The sequence below is a fragment of the Uloborus diversus genome, chromosome 7 (assembly GCF_026930045.1).
Source record: "Uloborus diversus isolate 005 chromosome 7, Udiv.v.3.1, whole genome shotgun sequence".
Taxonomy (NCBI): domain Eukaryota; kingdom Metazoa; phylum Arthropoda; class Arachnida; order Araneae; family Uloboridae; genus Uloborus; species Uloborus diversus.
Window position 1 is genome coordinate 44859863 of NC_072737.1, and position 23600 is coordinate 44883462.

The window sequence follows — 23600 nt, forward strand, 5'->3', positions numbered from 1 at the left end:
ATTTTATATATATTTAATGCAAAGTTCATTGTTTCGGTGGAACTTTTTCCATTTTTTTGTAACTATTAGTCTTATTTAATGGAGTGCTGTATTCAACTAGGGGCCTCCGCCCCCTGTTCGCTGACGCTCACCAGTCCCGAAAGATTGCTGCGCAATCTTATTTGTTTCTCTGAGGTTTTATTTGTTTCTCTGTATCGTCTTTTAGGGGACTCAGATTTAAAACATGCTGCGGTTAGAACAAAATGAAAATCATGCGGCTCCCGCAACAAATAGAATTTTTAGTAATGAGCGCATTATAATTAGAACAATATAAAATTATGAACCCAGACGAAAACAAAAGAAACGTGATGAAGATACGTAAAACAAAATTATTAATTAACTGTTTAAAAAGTAGTTTGAAATCCAAATTCTAATCTATTGTGTCTCATAAATCTTCTCGCAGTTATGATTTTGTAGTTTTCATTGTATAAAGGGAATGGATTAATTTCAGCGGACGTGACTCGTATCTAGGCATAAAATTCAGTTATCTTTGTTTAAAGGTCCGGGCAGGGCCTGATCACCCAAAAGGCTCAGGAAGCTTGAGTTTTCCTTCGGTATTAACAGAGGGCCCAAAAATGACTTACAAATTTCACTTTATGCTTTTGAATGTATTTTTAAAAATATTCAAACATTAGGACTTGATAAATAAAAATTTTGAAAAAATTTTAAAAAGCGAAGACACAGTTCATAAAATGTGGTAGCAAGCTATTTTCATCTGTGGAATTTCCCCAACGTGATACAATATACTTTTAAGACGCTTGATAAATTTTATAAAGTGATAAATCTGAAACAACTAACCACCCTTATATCCTACGAGTGGGAGTACAAAAATATGTAATGTCCAAAAGTGCAATATGACGGGGAGGGGGGATTGTTAAACTTTAATTGGAAGTCTGCTTGGACCGTTTTGTTAAATAATACCTATAGCATTATTGAGTTTTGTTTCAATATGCGTAGAATTTTTAGAAAATATGTACTGAAAACAAAAGGTGTGGGGCCCTGAAATGAGACGAAGCTTCCCCTAACTTCAGAGGTTAATATGGTCCGGGACACATTTTTCAATAGAAATTTGTTTAATAGTTCAGAAGTTCTGAGTTTTGAAATTTTTTCCACTAATTCACCATCTAGCAAATCCTAGCCATAAGCAAAATCATGACATAAATATTTAAAAAAAATGTTTTATTTAAATTTAACTTTTTTTTAAATATTATTTTCAATTTTTTTCAAAAAATCATGCAAAAATATTATTTTTATCGGTTTTTGACTTATAAGAGTTTGCATGCCAAAAATCGGGAAAAATTGGATTATGGAGAAACGCGTTTAAAGTTTCAAAGTTAAATATATAACATTTGTTAAATGCATGAGACAAAAATAATTATATCTTTTGTTCTAATTAAGATAGAAACAAGACTCAAAGGTCCTTTTAGGCAGAAAAAAACGGAGAAGTTTCTTAAATGATTAAAAAAAGGGGCAAAAAATGACGAATTTTGTGCTGCGGATCCCTTAAAACTCTTTATCATTTATCATATTGTTCTGTTTTCTATTTTTTTTTTCTAATGGTATTGTCTTTTGAGTCCTCTGATTCCTGTAATCCAAATCAGAGTCTGCCGCACGTTTGGAGGAACTATCATAATGAAAAATAATTCATATTATTTTGATCCTTTTTTGAAGTTTTTTGCTTCCGTCCCTACGATGTGATTTCTTTCCCCAAATACTCCAGAGTAATTCACAATTTTCCATAAATTAAAAAAATATTGCTATGATTTTTTTTTAAACAATTAGGTTCATAACTTCGCATTTCATTTCATTTAATACTTTTGCAAACCTATCTCTCATGTTTGGCAAGGACAGCGAGCTATACAGTAGACCTTCGTTATCGGCGGGTTTATTTTACGCGGTTTCGGTTATGCCCGGTTTAAGATTTGACACCTTTCTACACCTTTATTTAATTTTACGCGGATGAGTTTCGGTTTTACGCGGATGCGGCAATGCAAACAGATAAAATTCTCCCTTCTTTCATAATCCAAACTCCTAAAGACTGCAGATTACGCGTAATCAACTGCATTTTGGCTTGCTAATAATCGAGCTTGGGCCACTGGAGACATTTTATGCGATTGTTTCCAGAGCTCTTTCCAGAAGTAAAGTTATTAAACGCACACAGTTCAGAATTCACTGGAAGAAGAGCTTTTTGGAGTGACAAAGGAGGTCAAAATCAACGAGGATATCGACGTCGGGGACGCACAACCAAAAATGTTCACATTGAAAATTTTGAGCCATTCCTAGACAATAGAAATGGTTTTTCTGATTTATTAGTGAAGGAAGATTCTAACATGGAAATGACGCAAGTGATCATGGATGCGTTAATGCTCTGCAAAGAATTACAGAGAAAAATTCTAAATGACGGCCAAAAGACTATCATAGCCAGCTCCTCTTTACAAGCAAGACACAAAATTAATATGTGTTTTCTTTATGCATGTTGTGCATAAAAGTCGATATAAGTACACATTAAACTTATTTATACTATTAATCATCACTAGAATGAAGTATTTTGTTATCTACGGAACCAAACGCCTATTTTAACACTAGTATTAGGTCTCAATTACGCAGTTTCGATTTACGCGGCATTTCCGTGGAACGTAACCCTGGCGTAAATCGAGGATCTTCTGTAATAGTTTCTGCCTTCCTTTATAACATGAATCCCTGCTTGAACAATAATCTATGGAGGACGGAGATAGTCCTCCTCTTATGGCGAGCCACTGATTAATTGTATTTCAAAATAGTACCTTAACTTTAACCGCGTAGCAGAAAAAAAAAAAAAAATTCAGCTGATAACTTTTCAGTGTACTTGTTTGTTATGCACTTGTGAAAGCGGGGAAGATAAAGGAATTTTAGTCTATGAAAATCAAACTGTTGGAGAATGTAACCTTTAATACATGGACTAATGCTGGAATATAGCTTCTTTTGCTTTAACTACGTTATTCTAAAATTTGTGGTAATTGCTTGAATTGAATTTTTTTTCGAGATATGGCAGCTAGCTTACCTTACGAAATCTCTAAATTCAGAAACCATTGTCGACAGCTAAGAAGAATTCTGCGAGATACTAAACAATCTTTAGAAGACATAGAAAAAAGTGGATATTTTAATCCAGGTAATTACATAAAAATATTTTCTGGGCTTTTGTAGATGTTCCCAATGTTGAGTTCAGTGTCTTAATATTTTGGTTTCATTTTCTGCGTTTTGTAATTTAGTACAATATCATGCAAATTTTATTTTAAGTATCAATTTTCATAATTGTGGCTCTGAAAAAACTCTTCAAAGTCTACATTTTAAGTCGCCTCCGTAAGGACACGTTCATCTTTGAAATATATCTATTTTTTACTTGATTCGTAAATGGTATTGTGTGTCAAAAATGTCAGTAAGGTCTGTTGTTTCTTTAAATACTTCTGCTCTTTGTTACGGAGGGGAGAGGGGAGAAAAACAACATGATATATTAATGGGGTGCCCACTCCCTAAGAGCAAGGGCACACCCCCCTAAAGATTTCAAGACCCCTAAAAGAAAGAGCCCCCCCCAAAAAGGTAAAAACACCCCCCTGAAAATTTCATTGGCGCAGTCAGAGCCATGACCCCTCCCCATAGGTATGCGCCCCTGTAGATTAAATAAATCAATCTTCGTAAAAAATTGTTTCCAAGCAGAGGTCTCTTTGGGTGTTTTTAAAGAGGTACCTATTTTGTGAAAATTTAAGAAGGATTTGAAAACTCTTGAAATTAAACAAGAACAAGTAAATAAGAACAAGTGAACAAGTAAAGTAAACAAGAACAGCTTATATAACTTCACGATAAAATATATTTTAAGGATGAGTTAATATTTTTTTTTTTGAAAAATAATTGCAAAAAATGAGTAAACCACCTTTACCCAAAGTTTTAGCTCTTATTAATAATCTTTCCAACAAAGTTAAGTTAGATCTGTATATTGATATAGAAAGGAAGGATTATGTACACTTAACATGTTTTACATCCAGGGTTGGCAAGTTTCTGCCGAGGTGGTTAAAACCACTGGTAGAAACCGATTAAAACCGGCATGGCAGAACGCCCAATCCAAAGTTGCGGGTGTGACATTTACACTAACTAAATTAGTCATCAGCAAAAATATTTTAGAGTATAGGTTTCAATTTTTATATTTTTCAATAAAGATTACTTGCAGGTACATTGATGCCAATTTGCAAGTTGATTGATATTTTATTTATTTTTTAAAAAATTAATTTCTACCCGTTGCGGGTGTGACATAAAAAGGACATGCATTTTCACCTTGCGATCAAAACATTCAAAACTCTGTGAATTATATCAACTGATCAAACTGTTTTTTTTTATGTTAGACAGTAATACTTAACTAATTATTCTATACAAAAATTTAGATACTCACTCAATTAGTTTCACTGTAAAAAATATTCAAAGTTGCCGTTGCGGGTGTGACACCCCGTTGCGGGTGTGACTTGTGTGGCCAATAAAATAACAACATACACAAATAGTTATCAATCAGACATTTTATGATTAGCACAGTAATAAATAAGAGAAATTGCAAATAACTAAGGAATTTTTTTTTACATAAATCTCATTTCCAATCTAGGATTGATGATTTCAGGGGGTGTTAGTTTTCTTATTACAATGTTCTGTTTCTCCCATGATATGTCTGACTGATTGGGCCAGATGTATACATGTTCTGAAGGGTTTTTTTTCCAAGTATTCTACTTGTATGTCTTCTCCATCTATTTGCTTGATTTGACCTTTTTATTTATTTATTATTTTTTTTTTGAGGTAGAAAACAAAACTAATTCTACAAAATCTCCAATAGCATTTATATTACCAAGGGAAATCGTTTCCGACTGAGGCAGCAATGAAACTATCTTCAGTGCACTTTCTGCAGTTAGTGCCTGCCACTTGAATTGTACCCATATCGATCGGTACAACATGGTGTACCGATTGTAAGTTTGGTATAGCTTTGTACAAGGCAGCAGCGTGCGTGAAGCATTTTTGCAACTTCTTTTGTGATGTCACTCTCCACAGAATCAAGTACTCTGATTTTTTTAAGAGCCTTTTCTGCTCAAATGGCAAAATCCGATGCAGAATTGACTGTTGCTCTACGCCATTTTTTTTTTGTTACCGCACCAACACCATCCACAGCTCCTTATCTATGAGTCCTTGCAAAGTATGACCATGCAATTTTAATGTTGTAGTCTTTATGGTTGTATGACATTAACAGAAGATTGTACCTGTCTATGGATTGCATTACCAAAGGTTTGAGCTCTTCAAAAAATTGCCATCGACTCCGTTTCTACAGCTGGAGATGGTGTGGCCCCTTTTGTCGAAGATTTCTTTCTCTCTCTACACTTTCTCTGCCTCTCATTCTGGTTTTGCCTCTACATTTTCTTTTTTTTCATGGCCACAGATGTAATTTTTTAAAGTAGTTTCTTCGTAATTTCTATTCTTGCTTTGTTTCTTTCCCTTTCTTTTAGAAAATATTCCGAGTATTTAGCCGAGTTTTCTTTCATCTTTTTACGATGATTTCGGAATCTTTCAGTGCTGTTCATTCTTCTGCAAAAAAAAAAAAAAAAATGTGTAAAGTGAATAAATATAACACTACAAGTCCCAGAATATATTGTTGAACATGTTTTTTTTTTTTTGAAGTTCTTTGAATTTTTTAACCCCAAATGAAATTAAAAACATTAAGTTTTGATTCATTTAAAACTTTAACTGACTGAATTTTATACAAAGTTTTTTTTAATAAATATTTTAATAAAAGTTTCATTACTATTTTTATTATTTCTTTATATTTTTTTTTGAATTTGAAGTAAAAAATAATCTGTCCCTAATATTACATTATTTGTTTTAAAAAGTAAAGGGGGGAAAAGTCAAATGCTGAAAGCAAAATTATACATTTTTATACATATTAAAAAAGATAAAATATTGTTTTGGTTTTTTAAAGTTTTATTTAAAAAAAACAAAACAAATCTTACCTTATTGAATAGTTGCCTTAATTATAAATCAAGAAATACAAAAATGTTTCTTAGGAGAACCAATAATATAGAATACCAAACTAAATAAATCAACTGCACATGCTCTAAAGATACTAATTTTGAATTAACTGGGGTCTAGACAAATAAGTCAAAAGGCCAAAGGTTAGGTCAAAGGTTAAAACATTAGTGCTGTCATCTACATGCATTCCAGAATTACATTTGTGTTTAATTTAAAAAGATGTTGCGGGTGTGACTTTAACTAAATGTCACACCCGCAACAGGAACACGTCACACCCGCAACGCTTAATCACTCCAATTAAAACATTAATTAATTTTTTTTCTGTTTGTTATTCAAAGTACTTTAGTAAACTATTTTAGAATACAAAGTTTCAAAACTTTTAGGCAAATAAATTTTTCTGTGGAAATATAAATGCATTTTTTTGTTGCGGGTGTGACACAATAATTAAGAATAATTAAATATGCTTACCTTTTGTAGTGAAGATTAGTAGACATTTCTCTTCAAAAAAAAACTGTTGCTAATGAATGTCAGATTATGTGTGAAACTTTATAGATTTCTAGAATTATTTGTTCAGCTGTAATAGACCATGCAACATAAGCAGTTTTGGTGCAGTCTAGTTCGTACTGATATAGTTCCACTTTAGTAATTAAAATAAGAATGTTAATGACATAAATGAAATTTTTTTTCAATAAAATATGAAATAGTATACTTTTAACAGTGTGTATGCAAAATTTCAGCCATATTGAATGAAATTTGAATTTTCATCCTCATGTCCACTTTTTTTTGGATTGGGCGAGAAACCACTTTCTGCCACATTTGCGGCAGAAACTGGCAAAAACTCACAAAATGAAAAAAAAATTAAATTATTGACATGCAATAGGAAGTGCACAGGAAAAATAATTATTAACCAAAGCACAATTTAATTACGATATTACCACAATTTAAAATCAAATATTACATTGTTTGGACCCTGCAGTTGCTTCTTAGAAAAGGTGGTTTCTAAAATCTAAACAGTTTCTCAATCTAATATGTACAAATGAGAAACTTTAGAATATTCCTGAAACAGAAGAGCTAGCAAGCAATGCATGAAGGAACAAGCAATGTTCGTGAAACTTTCATCTATTGTTTTTTTTTTTTTTTTTAACTGATCCACCATGTAGCAACTGGGGTAGTGGGAGAAATTTAACTGGAAAAATAAGTTTCGAGAAATAGGGCCAATATGTTTTGCAAAGCTATGACATTAGGTACAAAATCTATGTTAATATTGGCAAGTAAAATTCTGGAACTTTCTTCTTGAAGCACGTGATAATTTCGATCACAAACAATTTGGATGAAGCATATAAGTGTGAGCAAATTAAAATCAGAAATGCCTTTTAATTCTGTATGTCACTCCTCTTTCCTAAGCACCTAGTATACGTTTTTTTGTCCTTTGTTAGATTAATCCAAACATTACGAGCATCTGCAATTGAAAAGTTCCTTTCTCGAACTAAATCAAGGGCATTAGCATAGGATTTTATTTTTTTAAATCATGAAATGAAGTTTAATTTTTTAGTTTACTTAAACGAATATCATTTAGCAATCACTTAAGTAATTAAAGATGCTTTTAAGTTTTTGCCAGTTTCTGCCGGTTTTTAAGGTTATAACCAGTTTCTGCCACTGGCACGGCAGAAAGCCAACCCTGTTTACATCTTTATTTTACAAAATACTTTTTAATAGCTGCTTTTCTTTCGCTGTTAGTTGTAAAAAGACATTCAACTATTCTGGTAAAGTTGTAGCTAAAGTGAAAAAAAGAAAAAGAAAATGTGCAATTTTCAAATTTTAAAAAAATCATTGTTTTCTCAATTTGGATTTGCATTGATTGTTGCTTAAAAGAGCATTGCACTTTTTAATTGTTTATAGCTTTACTACATCATTATTTATGTTTTAAACAAGTGCTAATTTCCACTCGATCAAGTGTTGCTGATACTTGGCCAATCTAGTTTCTCGCATTTTTTGTGCTGACAATCTTTTATTGTAATTAGATTTCAACTGTCAGACAATATAAGATTATATCTGAATGAACCAGTATTTATTTCATTTATGATGATTTAGGATAATTTGGAAATATGCAGAGTTAAAATTAACAGTAGGGAAAACTCTCCAGATTTTTAAGAATTTGTGTAGAAAATTTTCCTGAAAAATCCGAGTTTAAGTTGACCCCAACTTCGAACTTTTTTTAAACTAAATTTGCTCTATTCTTATAAATTCGATGTACCTACATTTCCTATCCCCTCTCCCCTCCAAAATTGTTTTCTAATGCTATAAAAATGTTTGTCTATTTTACATAATGAGGTTCCGAGTAACAGTGGGGTTATTTTGGGCCCCTCATGGGAGGCACTCAAGGCATTGTTTGCACTGCTCCACCACCCAACTTCTGGGAGTGCAATCATTTCCGTGAAAACTGAATTTCTGGATTGCTGTGTTATCGAATGGGTATCTTTAACATTAACAGCTGGACTCTTGTAAGTTATACAAATTTTAATTCAAAGTAAACATTTTGAGAAATTTATGTAAAACATGAATAGGTAGCTAACATATTTGCTTAGTAAGTTATTTAAATTTATGAAATTTTATCTCCGCTTAGTGGAAAATTTGCACGTTAAAAACAGTGCATCAGTTGTGTTCCCATAGGGTATTACTCCATATAAGCCGTATACTCTCAAACATTTTTTAGACATATAGCGTATACCCTCAAACTTAAAAAAATTTCATATTAATGACATATTATCTATATGATCGCATACACATATTGTGCATATTAGCTGATCACTGGGAGTATACCCTCAGAAAAATTGATGGGAACATCACTGAATAGCATATCTATAAAAGAAATCAAAATTGTTCTGCAACACAACTTTAGGGCTGTAGCATAATAATATAACCTTGTGGATTATGAGACTGACGCTCTGCCATCTGCACTACCGAGGCACTACACCCTTGTTTTTAAGAGAAAATGTTATTGACAATCATCTTGAAAAAATTCTCATTTGGTCTCGAAAACGTTATCTTTATGCAAAGCTTTGAAAGCATAAAATGCTAAGATCTTATGCTAAAATAATAAATGCTAATTAATTTGCAATATCCTCGCTAAACATAATATAACAAAGCTTTTAGTGTCAAATAATTGAATAACGACAGTTATAAATGGTGCTCACTTAGCGGGTGTCATGGGACAGTGTGCGCCATTGAAATTTTTAAGTATTTTTGATGGGTATTTTTTCATTTTTTAGGGGGGGCCACGCTTGCTCTTGGGGGGGGGGGGAGGGCACCCCTGAAAGTACAAAGGAGTAGATTTCATCAAAAAAAAAAAAGCTGCATCTTGTGCTCTACAGGGAAAATAAAGCCTTTCTATATTCCTGTGCCTAGTATCCCCTAATTTTAGGGTTCAATATTAGACAAAATATTTTTCAAAACCTTTCATAATTTTAGTAGTTTAAGCAGATTACACTTAATCATTCTTTTTATGCCTTTTTTTCTGCATAGCTTATTTATTACTTTATATTAATCATTGTTTATGTAATATAACACTTGTTAAAAATTTCATATACAGTGAAATCTCTCAACCACCCGTCCGTTCCGCACAATTTCGGCTGTTGAGAAGAGGTGGCCGTTTTAAAGGGTTTTCGTTACAGTTGCAATATAATTCTATAATACACAATATAAGCAAGTGTAATACATAGAATGAAGTTTAAGATCATTTTAAAAGGGAAAGAGTATATTATTTAAGTATATTATTCACATTTTTCAAAGAAGGAATACAGTTTGCGATTTAAATTTTTAATTTTCTCCAACAATTGTTTTCACAATCAAATTCAAAATGTTTTTAAATTCAAAATGACAAATTGCTCTAACTAATTTGTCATTGAATCAGAATATCTGATGACTTTCTTTATTATCCCCAAAATCACTTCAGTTGAAAGTTTAGGTTGCTCATGATTACAAAATGTATTAGTAAATTGATTGTCAGAGGCTGAATTAGTGCCTGCAAGGTAAAAAATGTATTTGCTCAAAAGATGTTAATAATACACATAACAAACTGATTAGTTAATTTAAATCAATCCCACACTAATAGATATGATTGAAAAACGTTTATTTTCGCTAACTCGTTATTCAGAAAATGTTTCTCTCAGTCGGCAGTGTAACTGTCAAAGCTCTCCATTGTCTCCATTGCTGTTTCTTGCTGGAAAGAATTCAAAATCGTACTCGATTAATTCTCTCCATCAGTATTAATGATCTCCAGCAGTATTGTTTACAACCCAGATTACACATGTGTAATCTGACTGACCAACTAGTAAAATAAACATGTGTGACATTTTTACTCCAAAATTTATCGGAATTTGTTAAGGTAAATTTCATAAAAATGCAACATAGATATCATTTTTTAAATTTAAACTAAATCAACTGTTTTTTGTTCTAGTTGATAGAAAGTTGTAAGTCAAATTTTTAGAAAATAACAAATATGATAAAATAATAGTGTCAGTACTACTGTTACAATAAGTTTTTAAGCAACTTTGCCTGAATGCTTTGCTTTTAAAGTTATTATTATTATTATTTAGCTCTGTATTGGTAGAAGAGAGAGCAGTATTTTATACTACTAAACTAAATAAAAAAGCTTTTGAGATGTGATAGACAGTAGATCCTAGGTGTGACGACAGCCAAGTTACCATTATTGGGACAGAACCCTAACTGGGCCATTTTGACCAAGTTTGTTTTAACTGCTTGTACACCTGCTTTACTAATAAGAAGGTAGATTATGTTGCACCATAAATGAATAGCTATATTTTGAAGCTATGGGAGTTAAACTTTGCTGCTTTAGCAGTTATATGGGCAAAGTTGAATTAGTTTTCAAACTTCGACAAAATATGATTTTTACTTTCTTCTATATCTAATATATAGAAGAAAGTATTGGATTCGTGCAAATTTTCGAATTTCGAATTTTGACGGATTCGAACGTTTTGAGGTGTGCTGAGTCCATTTCGACCATTTTTGGAAAATGTCTGTCTGTCTGTGTGTGTGTGTGTATGTATGTGTGTATGTATGTATGTGTGTGTGTATGTATGTGTGTCACGTCTGTGTGTGACCAGTTTTTTGTGGCCGCTCTACAACAAAAACTACCGCATGAAATCGAACGAAATTTAGTACACATATGTGCCCCTATGTGAACTTGTGCCCATTAGTTTTTGGCGCGAATTCCTCCAAGGGGGGTGGAGCAATGGGACGTTTTTCGAGTTACGCGTGCTTGCTATTCCTCAGGAAGTTACTGGCGGAATCAAACAAAATTTGGTCCACATGTTGGTATTAACAAGAACAGGTGCTGATTCAATTTTGGTGTCAATAACTCAAACGGGGGTTGAGCTATAGAACGTTTTTTGTCGTCAATTGTGACTGCTGTATCTCAAGAAATAATGAACGGAATGAAAGAAAAATTTATCGGCAAGTAGCCCTTAGTGGGTATAAGAACTGATTTTATTTTTGTGTCAACAGCTAGAAAGGGGGGGTAGCGCAATCACCCGTTCTTTTTTTCCATTTTGAGTGCCCTATCTCAAGAAGTAATGCTACGTTCTGGTTGAAATTTGGAATATATGTGAATCCATATGTAAACAGGCTTTGGTTCTATTTTGACGCCGATCGCTCCAAGAGGTGTTGATTTTTTTTTTTTTTTGCGAATAAAAATATTTTTATTAATGCAACAATAAGAAAGATAAATCGTAATAGATTGTCGTCTGCGTATTTCTCGTGATTTTAATTGTATGGAAATGATAGGAAATATTATCTCAATGATTTAAAATTTTTAACTGTTGCCATCTTATGTTTGTTAACAAATAAAATATTTGTAATTCATTCAAGCAAGGCTTTTAAAATAACTTTCAATTTTCGCTCTTTGCTTTGCTTTTGCAATAATTCAGACATTGGGTCAAGTTTTTGCATGTGTAATTTTGTTTTTGTTGGGAATATTGCTTCCTCGTCAAGCATGGGGATGGATCAGAAAAAAAAAGAAAAAGAAAAATATAGAAGAAAGTTTCGTGATGGCCACAACATACTAGTTATGTATGGAAATAATTTTAATTACCTACGTTGACTGAGCAGCATTTTGAATTGAATTTTTGTTACATTTCTTGGCTATGTGCTAGTGCATTATTTGTGCACATTCATCTTCACTTAACTATATAATTCAGTTTCACTTATTTATTTATATATTTAAAAAATTGCAAATACATTCCAAACTTGGCACAATTCTAATTTTGGGTCTTCAGAGTCTAATAGTCTATCCTCTTCAATTTTGACAAAAATAATCTCTTGGAAAAAGCAACATATACAAATACAAATGTGACGACCAGCAACAGGCTCCGGGCCCAGCTAGGCTGCTCCTAGTCAATTAGTCCCCAATGAAGATCAATGGCCCTCTTAAAGCTATCCACCCCCTTGCTCATTACCGCCTCTTCCGGTGAGCTATTCCAAGTGCCCATGACCCTGCTAAAGTAGTAGTTTTTCTTAATTTCCAAGTTAGCCTGAGATTTAAATAGCTTAAAACAATGACCCCTTGTCCTGCTTTCCCCGCAAAAATTTAATCCATTTACTTCTTTCATTTTGATAAATTTAAATAACTGAATCATGTCCCCTCTGACTCTCCTTTGCTCCAGGCTATACATGTCAAGCCTATTAAGTCTGTTATCATAATCTAAATCTGAGAGTCCCCTTACTAATTTAGTTGCCCTTCTTTGACCCTTTCCAATACAAAAATATCTTTCTTCAGATAAGGCTACCAAAATTGAACAGAGTACTCCAAATGAGATCTTACTAAACTCCTATATAAAGGCAGAAGAACCTTCTTAGATTTGTTTGAAATAGATCTATTGATAAACCCAAGCATTTTGTTGGCTTTGTTACTAGCAATATTGCACTGTTGACTAAACTTGAAGTCCTGATTAGAGACGTACCGAGTACTCGGTACTCGGCCTACTCGGCCAATTTGCCGAGTACTCGGTACTCGGCCAAATTCTGATCAGAAACTCGGCCAATACCGAGTAGTTGCAAAAAATTGAATATTGTCCAAGACAGATATTAAAATTTATAAAGAAAGAGCAAGCATTATATTCTGCAATCATTTACAATTAAAATTTATAAGTCGAATTCAAATTCTGAGAATATTGAAGTTTGTAATGCTTCATTGGAATAAATCTTTATTTTAATGTCTCCAAAGTTAATAAAACTTATTTATTAAAAAATATGCAAAAAAAGTAAGTATAGAAAATATGGAATTTTTATATTAAAAATGGATTTTTGCTTCAACTAAAAATTAGTTATAAAAAATATAAAAATATCTTTGCTTAAAAAATAAAAGGAAATAAAACAACGTTAAAAATACAGTGCAGAAGTACTGCAGACACATGTTTTGGCGTTACAAGGAATTCTTTTTTCAATGTACAAACTGGGAGCTTGTGGATTTAAAGACAAAACTCGGATTTTTTTGTCGAATGTCTTTACATTCTTTAGCTCACATGTTATGCACTGAAAAAGACGTTCCTTGTAATGGGGGGGGGGGGGGGGCAGAAACACGTGTCTGCAGTGTTCCTGCACATTTGTTTTATCTGCTTTTAAAAATTATTTTATATTTGGCTGACTAGAACTATAATTGATGGTATACAGTGAAAACCCTCCTAACGTACACCCCTCAAAGGCAGCCACCCCTCTTATGCGGACAATTTTTAATTCCCCAGTTCCAATGCAAAGTTCCAATGCAGTTTCCAATGCAGTCCCGTCCTGCAAACATCTCTCTATTGCGGACAAAAAAAATTGTCCTGTTAGTGTCTGCATTAGAGGGATTTTACTGTAATTTGTTTTAATTCCAGCTTGATTAATCATACCTTTTATTTATTTATTTTTAATTTTAAAAATAATTTTTTTGTAAAATTTTTGACGCAAACAAAATTGTTTATGTAATGCGTAATTGAGTTTCAGCAGGAATTTAGTTTTAAAAACTATCATATGGACAAGGAGGTCTATACTACTATTCCAATAAGTTCAAAATTTATCACATGTGTTTCGGCGGTTCTTCTTAAAACATAATTGGTACTTGGTAACTCGGCCGAGTAGTGAAAGGCCGAGAACTCGGTACTCGGCCGAGTAGTGAAAGGCCGAGTACTCGGTACTCGGCCAAAGTGCTACTCGGTACGTCTCTAGTCCTGATTTATTAAGATACCCAGATCCATGACATTTTCTGCCTGATTTATGACTGAACCCTGTAAACGATATCTCATACGCTTATTTCCATGACCTAAATGTAGCACTTGACATTTCCCTTCATTAACTGCCATACCCCGTTTATCTGCCCACTTAGTAATATGATCTAAATCCTCTTGAAGCTGTTTTACTTGTTCTTCATTTTCGACAACCCCCATAACTTTTACATCATCAGCAAAACAATTCATGCTTCCAGAAATATTTTCATTGATGTCATTCATAAATATAATAAACAAAAGAGGCCCTAAAACTGATCCCTGAGGAACCCCACTTAAAACATCACTCCAATTAGAATGATTTCCTCTCACAACTACACTTTGCTTCCTACCAGTGAGCCAATTTCTAACCCAAAGTAAAGTTTTTCCTCCTATTCCTATGTCAGCTAACTTGCTGAGAAGAGCAACATGCGGTACGTTGTCAAAAGCTTTTTGAAAATCAATATAAACAACATCCACACATTTTTTGTTATCTAAAGCTGAGGTAACCTTGTCATAGAAATGCAATAATTAATTATAATTATTGCATTTCTATGACATGACATATGATATAACAAATTATATCACAATACCTATCAATATAGCAAATGTACAATACGATATTTTTTGTGGAATAATAATCACAATTTGGGCAGAACGGATAAATAAAATTAATGCTTTGTGCCAACTAAAATAAACAACCTGTTTAAATGAAAACCTGAAGATCCTGTTGTCTGGTATGAGAGGCAACAAATATTAGCAATTGTTACTGCTTCCACACTAGTCAATTCCAAGGTTTTTTTTTCCTCCAAGTTTTGAATTTTTTTTTCGTTTATTTTGCCTCTAATATGACATAATATATCATTATTTGATCATATATAATCCATAGGTTGTAGTGAAAAATAAGAGAGTGGTATTTAAAGAATAAATTGTAAGGTTATATAAAAATGCACATGCGTCATCTCTGTCGCAAAACTTTGTCTTGTCTGTCATGCTGATAAATATTTAATATTATTTTACTGACTACAAATTTCTTAATACTTTTCTTTCTGCTTCACACATCCAAGTTCAACCTTGATTCCCCAAAAAATTTAGACTTGCCATACATACCAATTAAGAGCAAATGGTAATAACATATGGTCACTCAAAATCTATGTCGCAACTTTGTCATGTCTATCACAGCAGGTTTTAACCCAATAAATTTCAAATATTTTTTATTCAGTCAAAATTTTAGTGTTTATTACAACTGAGGTCAATTTTCACATCACCCCATGGCATGTTTTTCCTAATCAATTAATATTTACTACTTGAAAATCAAACAGTTGTCTTATGTCATGTCTGTCATAAATGGAATTTACCTTAATGGCAAATAAGAATTCTCTTGTTTGAACTGAAAAGCTGTAGATTAGAAACAGAAAGTGAATAGATTTTCCTGTAAAATAGAATTGACGCATTCACACGGCGGCTGTTCAGAAGGGGTGGGTGGCCGTTGCTAAGGGTGTTTTAACATTAAGTTTATAGGCCAAAAAATCTGTGCCGCAAAAAAGTGGCCGTTAAGAGGGGTGGTCGCTTAAGACAGGTGGTCGCTCGAAGAGGTTTCACTGTATAATATTTGTATAATTTTATATTTTAGTACTTATGTAATAATATGAGATGGGATTTTATTTATAACAATTTATTTCCTGTTGAGATGGTGCCTTAGGTCAAACTTTGTTTTAGTCAGGCCATTTCTTTTTTTAGTTTATTTCTTGTCTAATATAAGGTGTTAAATGCTTATTATGCACCCTCCTCCCCTAAATTACCATGATCAGGTACTGTGTATGCAGATATTTTATATCAATAGTCTTTGAAAGTTGATTGGGAAAATATTCTGAATTCTTTCATTGCAACTCCTTAGTCTAAAAATCTATTTAAGGGAGCATGTCATGTTAGAATTTTGCATTCTGCATTTATATCAAAGAACAGCAAAAACCATGCCTATGCGAGGCGGGGGGGGGGGGGGGGGGGGGGGAGGCACATTTGAACACAGGCATATATAGACAGCTCAATTTTCCAAAAATGTGAATTTTATGGGGGGGGGGGGGACTTCAATCGCATCACTATGATCCATTTCCTTAAAAAATTCAAAGCAATTGGCAGTTAAACTAATTCCGAGTTAGGTCAATTAAACAGTTTTGAAACTCATAAGTAATTTATGCTCAATTTGTTTGATTGCTATTGCTAATTAATACACTTTTATATTCCATTATAAAAATTAATTATATAAAAGTGCATAATAGTAGCTTATTTATTGAATCTAATGATTTATTAATAAAATTTATCTGGGGAAAAAAAATTCTACCAGGCTAGGTTTAACAAAATGATAAACACATCTAGCTGTGGGGCACGTATTTAAGTGCTGTTTTATTGGCACATATGGGGGAAGTCTAATTGTACGCCTTATTTTTTTAATCAATAAGTTATTACCAAAATTGAATATTTTCAACTTGGTAAAATGTCGTCTGTCCTATTTTTAAGCGAAAATGCTTGTATTACTATGCAGGAGCTTTAAATGGACTGATAAAGAAAGACAATAGAGACAGTATCCAAACCTTTCTATTTCATGACATCATTTCTCAAAGCTAGGAACATAGCCTAGCCAGATAATATAGATGCATGCCGTGTGTGGATACATTTGCTAATTACTACTCTATGTATCCATTGCCAGATAAAATTATTGAAGTTCTCTCCCTTTACTTCCAGTTTGTTTTAATTTAATATTATATTTTTAATATGTTATGATAAGTAAAACCTCAACCTCAATTAAATGTTATTTCCCATATGCAGAGCAGTTGCATGGCAAGACCGAGTTTTAAGAATATGACGTTCATTAGCTAGGACATAATTTCCTCTCTGCTATTGCTGTGAAATGTTTCCTGTCCCCCTCGTTTGCTGGAAATGTTTTGGGTTTGTTGAATTTATGCCATTCTCTTGTCACGGACTATTATGCGTAGGCAGGTGAAGGGCAGTAATTGCAAATTTTTCATTCTTTTGCTCTGTTATCATCAGGGTTGGGTTTTGGACTGTCCAAAACTAGTTTAGGACAGGACAGGTGGTTTTTTACCGTCCAAAACTGTCTAAAACTGTCCAAAAGTGTCCGAAACTGTCTTAAACTGTCCAAAACTATGATAAAGTTAAAGGGGTGTAATCTAATCAAGTCGTATTGACTGCAGTATTCATAATGAATAAATATAGACCTAACCAAGGTTTAATTAATGAGCTTACATAATATTTTTTTTCTAAAATGTCATTTTAAAAATATTTTACTTGAAAAAATTGGCAATAAAACTACTGCATAAAATCTTCCTTATGTAACAGTTGGTAGAGTTATGAGAGGAAATTCACAACACTACCAAGACAACTAATTTCAGTTCCATTTATAATTGAAAGGAATGTTATTAAATGTGTGCAATATTTAGGTGAGAAAAAAAAGCTTAATTTTTAAAATGATTTTTGCAAATAAGTTTTGCATGATGTTTTAACGAAAATTATTTTTTTTAATCATAGATTAAAGAACAAGAAATTGATGATTAAACACTTATATTGTAAAACTTGTGTTATTCTCTTTTTTAGATCATATAATTTCAATAAATTGTGAAACAAAAAATTGTAACTTATTGCATTTAAGTCAATTATTGCATTGTGTTTTGAATATTTTCTTTTGCACACGTTCATAAATGTCGAAAAATTTGGTTTATGGAAAAAAAAACTCCTGCACACAAATTGAAATGTTTAATGGAGAATTTAATTTCTACATAATTAGATTAAAATCAGCTGCATAAATAAGCTACATATATATTTATACTTGAATGTTCACATTGAATATATATATTAAATAGTCAAAAAAAAAATTTTTTTTTTTACACATTTTGTTCTGTTTTCGATATTTTCTCACAAAATATAGTTTCTCAAGAAATAGTTTTGGACACTTTCGGACACAAGGGCTTTGAACAGGATGATAAAAAACTTGCCAGCCCTGCTTTAATTTGCACACATGCATAAACATAGGGAAATTTGGTTGCTATTATCAAAAAAAAAAAAACTAATGCGAAGAAATTGAAATTTTGATCAAGAATCTTCTATGTAACTAGATTCAAATCAGCTGCATAAATTAATTGAATGTTCTCCATTGAATAAATGTTCAATATAAAAAATTACTTCAATACATTTTATTCTGTTTTTGATGCTTCCTCACATAATGAAATTTTTCTAAAAAATATAGTTTTGGACACTTTCGGACAGTTTTGGACACAAGGGTTTTGGACAAGACGGTAAAAACCAGGGTTTTTACCCTGGTTTTTACCGTAGTGTCCAAAACCTTGCCAACCCTGGTTATCATCTGTTCTTCGTTAGCTTTATTGTACAAGTTTGCTTATTTGGTTTCCGCTGAAAAAAAGCGTGAAAAACAACTCCAACATTTCCCTATTGTTAATATTGAACCCAAAACAAAACGTTTCAAACATCTTGGAAACTTGTTTCTGCAGATACTACCAATTACTTGACCATGGCAGTATTGTGAGTTTGTGGATAGTTTTGAGTTGTGTGTGCAGGATACTTTATGGAGTAAATTTGTAATAACTCAAAGCTTGATAATGTTGAAACTTTAAATTCGGTCCAAAACTCTTGAGAAGACTGTGGGAACTTCCCATAACTTGAAGGATTTACCCGGTCCCTTGGGAGTTGACTGTATTTTTATCTTACTAGGGTTAGGGCACCCTTGGTATAGGGTAGTTGCTCCTTGATGATCCCCCCCCCCCCTAAATGTTTGGCTGTATTTAAGATAAATTTAAGCAAAATGTATGTTACTCTAACTGCAGAAATTCTTCGCTCGCACAGAATTAAATTCATATTAGGTTATTTTTAGTTCCTTACTGAAGTTTATTTTTGTTGTGCTTATATGTTTTATGTCCTATTTTTATAATATAATTTTAATATTCTCTCTTTCCAATTTTAGATCAAGTTACCAGTATTCAGTTTAAGCCTGAAGTCGAACAATCTGTCAATGATATTATTTACAATGCAATTGGTATAACTGTGCTCGGCCATGATTGTTGGGCAAAAGCTGCTGTTGTGAATGAGTTGTTTGGGCAAAAGATACTCCCTACAGAGCCACAGGACGCAGAGAGTGAAAATTCAAAATTGACTTGGCGTATGGTAAAGTATAAAGAAATTTGTTTTTGTAACTAGATTAAGTTCTGAGAAATATTGGTTTATATTTAACCATTGAAACCCCGATTTTACTTCCCCTGAATCTACGCTTTTCCTGCATATAAAATTTTTTTATCGAGCCTTATCATCAGATTTGCTGCTATGTATTTCCCGTATTTTGCATTTTTAAAACCCAGTCCAATGAGAAACATAAAATCGGGGTTCCACTGTATTTAAAGATTAGTGTTTTCTATTCATGTTTCAAGAATTTTACTGATATCAGTGCATGGTATAAATGTTTATTTTCATAAGATTACTCAAATTTTGTGTAACATTTTTAATGTAATACCCCCAACTATTTTGTTATTAAGTTTTGTTATTCTTGTGAATGACATATTATACAAATATATGTACATATGTATATACAGTAGAGGGTCAAAAATCTGCAGAACTTTGGAGAAGTCGTTGTGCGGAGTTCTGGCCACAAAGACACTTAACTGTAAGCTGCATTGTAAAATTGGAAAAATAAAAGCACAATATAAAAACAACATTTATGATTGATTTCATTAGAGAATCAAGTATTTAGAAAAATTTATGATTGAATTTAATTCTTTTAACTGTTGTTTAAAGAACTCTTAAATCCAAAAGTAATAATTGTTCTTGTAACCACTACCGTGAGGAAACAAAAGCGAATCAACTGTACAATTTTGAAAATACTCTACTCATTTTATTTTCAATAGTTAAGACATTTGTTTTCAATTTTACTGTTCATAATCATTCACACTCTCCTTTTACATGCTGAATGTTTTGCATTTTTAGCTTATTTTTGTGTATATTTCATAGGGCATGTCATGTGCAACATTAACGTTTTGCTGTAACTCTACAGCAATCTTTTAACATCTGCTTTCGATTTATATTATTTCTTCAGTAGTATTTCTTGGAATAAATGTTATTATTTGAAGAAATTGTGTTATGTATGGTTTAGTTCTTTGCTTCTTTGTAAGTAAGATACCTTAACAACGCTGACCTATATAGCACAATTCTTTATAAGCCACACAACTTTTCAGAAATAAACAATTAAGTTTTGCAGTTTATAATACTCTCTGTTCCGTCTTGCAAACAAAAGTTGTTAAGCAAATTAAGTTTTGAAACAGTTTTTCATCTCTCCCTCTTAATTCAAAGCTTTAAAATGAAAATTTGTTTTTAAAGTAAAAATAAAATAAAAAATAATAAATAAACTATGTTGCTCTTGAAAATGCAGTTGTTATGCAAACCATGAAGCTAGCAGAAGTGCAAGATAATTTGCTTTCTTTACATTGTGATACATATTTATTTTTGAATGACAATATATACATTATATTGCATAACTAGTGCTTTAATAAATACTCATTGCAGTAAAACATATTCTGAAGTGCAATTATACAGTTACATTATAATAATTATTTTTAAAATTTGTGTAGTAATCTACGTCAAGCCAAAACCTGTATAATGCAAAAGCTCTGGTCCCGAGCTGTGTGTTATAACAGTCTTCTACTACTAACTAAATAAAAATTGAAAATGTGTTAAATTTTATAATATTTTTTGCTTGATTTGTTGTATTTTGATTTAGTAATTTATTTCATATTTTAGGTGCGATTTATGTATGGTGTCCAGACACAAGTAACGTTAGCCCTTCCAAATAGTTATGAATTGCTTGAGCATCTTGTTTCTCATGAGCAACAGTGGAACACGGTACCTTTAGAAGATTTGGAATTAAATGTAAGTTGTGTTTAACCATATTTCTAAATCCTTGTGACTGTATGTATATCCTGAAGTTTGTATCAAAAGTTTAAAACTTTATCATTTTGTTCTTAACCTTTTCTTTCAAACTGACGTGCTTTCATGTAAAACATACATTGGTTAATTGGTATTTCTATAATAACTGTATCAGGGGTGCCCAACCCCCTAATAGCAAGGTTGTACCCACCCTAAATATTGCAAAGACCCCGCCCCCCGAAAAGTAAGAGCCCCCCTCCCCACAAACAATGAGAAAAATATAATAAGAAGTTAATTAGATTGAAGCGTGATCAGAAATAAATTCATCGTCATCATTGGTGGTACTACTGCCCTTTTGTTGACCGGAACCTTTTCCCTGCGGTTTTCTCCTTCCAAAGTCCTAGAAATAGATTGCTTTGAGAAATAATATTGGTGATTGATTTTCATTGGCAGCCAGGGCCGCGCCGTCCCTATGTGCAAGATTGTGCGGTGCATGACGATGCCAGAGTCAAAAAGACGCACAGCTTTACCAATCAAAAATGCTCCAAATGATGGGGGGGGGGGGGGGGGGGGGATTTTGAGGAAAAAATAAATAAACTTTTAATTATATATAAATTAGTGGCGGTGAAATTATACTGCTCATTAAAAAAAGCAATCTTCCTTGCTGCCTATCTATCAAGAAAAATTATTTCCTTGTTGTGCCTAAATATAATAGTCAAAAGCAGTCTTTTACACTGAAAACACATGATGCTAATTAATGCATATATAATCATTTTTCTTCATATGTGGAGCCATGAAAGTTATTTCGGTGTGTCTATAATTTCACAAGTTTGAGCACATGAAGCAGAGCATGAAATTTGCTATTCCTCATTTTGGTTCTTGCGGTGAATATGTTGTATTATATTTCGTGCAATATGTCTTTTTGGGATTTTTAACTATTGCTCGTGGTAATTTCGCTGCATCATGTTATGAATGAGACTATAACACAGGGAAACAGTCATTTTGGTGCACGGGTATTTGGAGCTGATTTCGTATTAATTTGGTACCCTGAGCTCAAATATGACGTTAGTTTTTGCACAGGAGCTCAAATTTCTAAGATATAACATTAAAATATCTGTGATATGGGTTTAAGTTACATCCATAGATCAAATAAAAAAACTGCATATTTTGGGTAAAACAGCAGCACTTATCGGTAAAAGTAGAGCTGCTAGAGAAAAACTAATTTTATATTTCGATTTAGAACCCCAAACATATCTAAAAACCGTTCTCAAACTCTGGGCACCAAAAACAAATTCCCATGTGTAATCATTGAAGTGCTCTATTTCATTTTAAAGTGAGAGTTGCGATAGTTTTTTTAGTACTTCATCCTCTTATACTATTCATTAACACCCCCACCCTATTTATTAAACATTTAATATGACATTAAAACACCAGTATTTTGCATTCATAATTTTTTTTAAAACTTATTTTTCTCAAATTACTATGTAAAAGATATAAAAATACTATAGTTATTGTAGTGTTGTAATGATCTTTTTCTAACTCACAAATGTCAAGTGCTTCAATGAGGTAGTGGCATTCACATAAAAGGTTTTTATTGATGACACTTTATTCCAAAAGTAAGCAAGTATTCTAGTATCTATAATATCTTCTCCTTGAGGTCTATGATGGTTTAATTCTATAAGAAGTTATGGGTGATTTCCTGTAGTTAAATTACATGCATATTTCTTTCAGGGTAAGGATTCTGAAGATCCTGCATTTGAAACAGCTGTTTTAGATATAAAATTAAGGCATCAGTTGCTTCGAGATGATGTGGTTGTAATGGTTTCTCCCTCCAACATGAATGTTCATTTTGAGCAAGTTCTATCTGTGTGTATGGAAGGTTACACACCTATCATAATTTATGCCATAGCAAATAATACTTTGTCTCAAAAGGTATGTTATCATTTTTGATCTGCTCCGGTACTTGTTACTTAAGAGATTTCCGCTGCAGATGAACTCATCTCAAAGCAGCTATATCTTTTTATTTGGCTTTTTTAGTTTTATGAACTACAATTTTCTATCAAGTTTTTAGTTTTTTTTTTATTGGTTTGATGCTTATTTTTTTTAAGCCTAATTATATATATATGAATTTTAGCTTAGAACTTGGAAATTACAAAAATCAACCACTATTTGAAAGGTATTTAGTCTCAGTGCATTAACCCTGAAGTTTAATTTTATTCCAAGAAGTTTTAAGTTATTCAAGTCCGAGAGTCATATTTAGTTTTAGAAAAAGTGTCTTATGGACACACATATTTATATCTTTGTGTGTTCATTACTGTAAAAAACTGGTTGGTT

At 32.4% G+C, this 23600-nt stretch overlaps 1 protein-coding gene across 2 annotated transcripts in view; it reads left to right on the top strand.

Moving 5' to 3' along the window:
• Positions 1-2883: 2883 nt before the first annotated feature.
• The window catches only part of LOC129225656 (dual serine/threonine and tyrosine protein kinase-like), a 48045-nt gene continuing 27328 nt past the window's right edge, over positions 2884-23600 (top strand). Inside the window, exons 1-4 of one of the 2 annotated variants that reach the window (XM_054860130.1) lie at positions 2884-3187; positions 19318-19517; positions 21141-21269; positions 22998-23198. In XM_054860130.1, coding sequence (XP_054716105.1) covers positions 3064-3187; positions 19318-19517; positions 21141-21269; positions 22998-23198 — 654 coding nt within the window. In that variant the 5' untranslated portion in view covers positions 2884-3063. The remainder of the gene's footprint in view (positions 3188-19317; positions 19518-21140; positions 21270-22997; positions 23199-23600) is intronic. The other variant, XM_054860129.1, reaches the window with a different exon arrangement.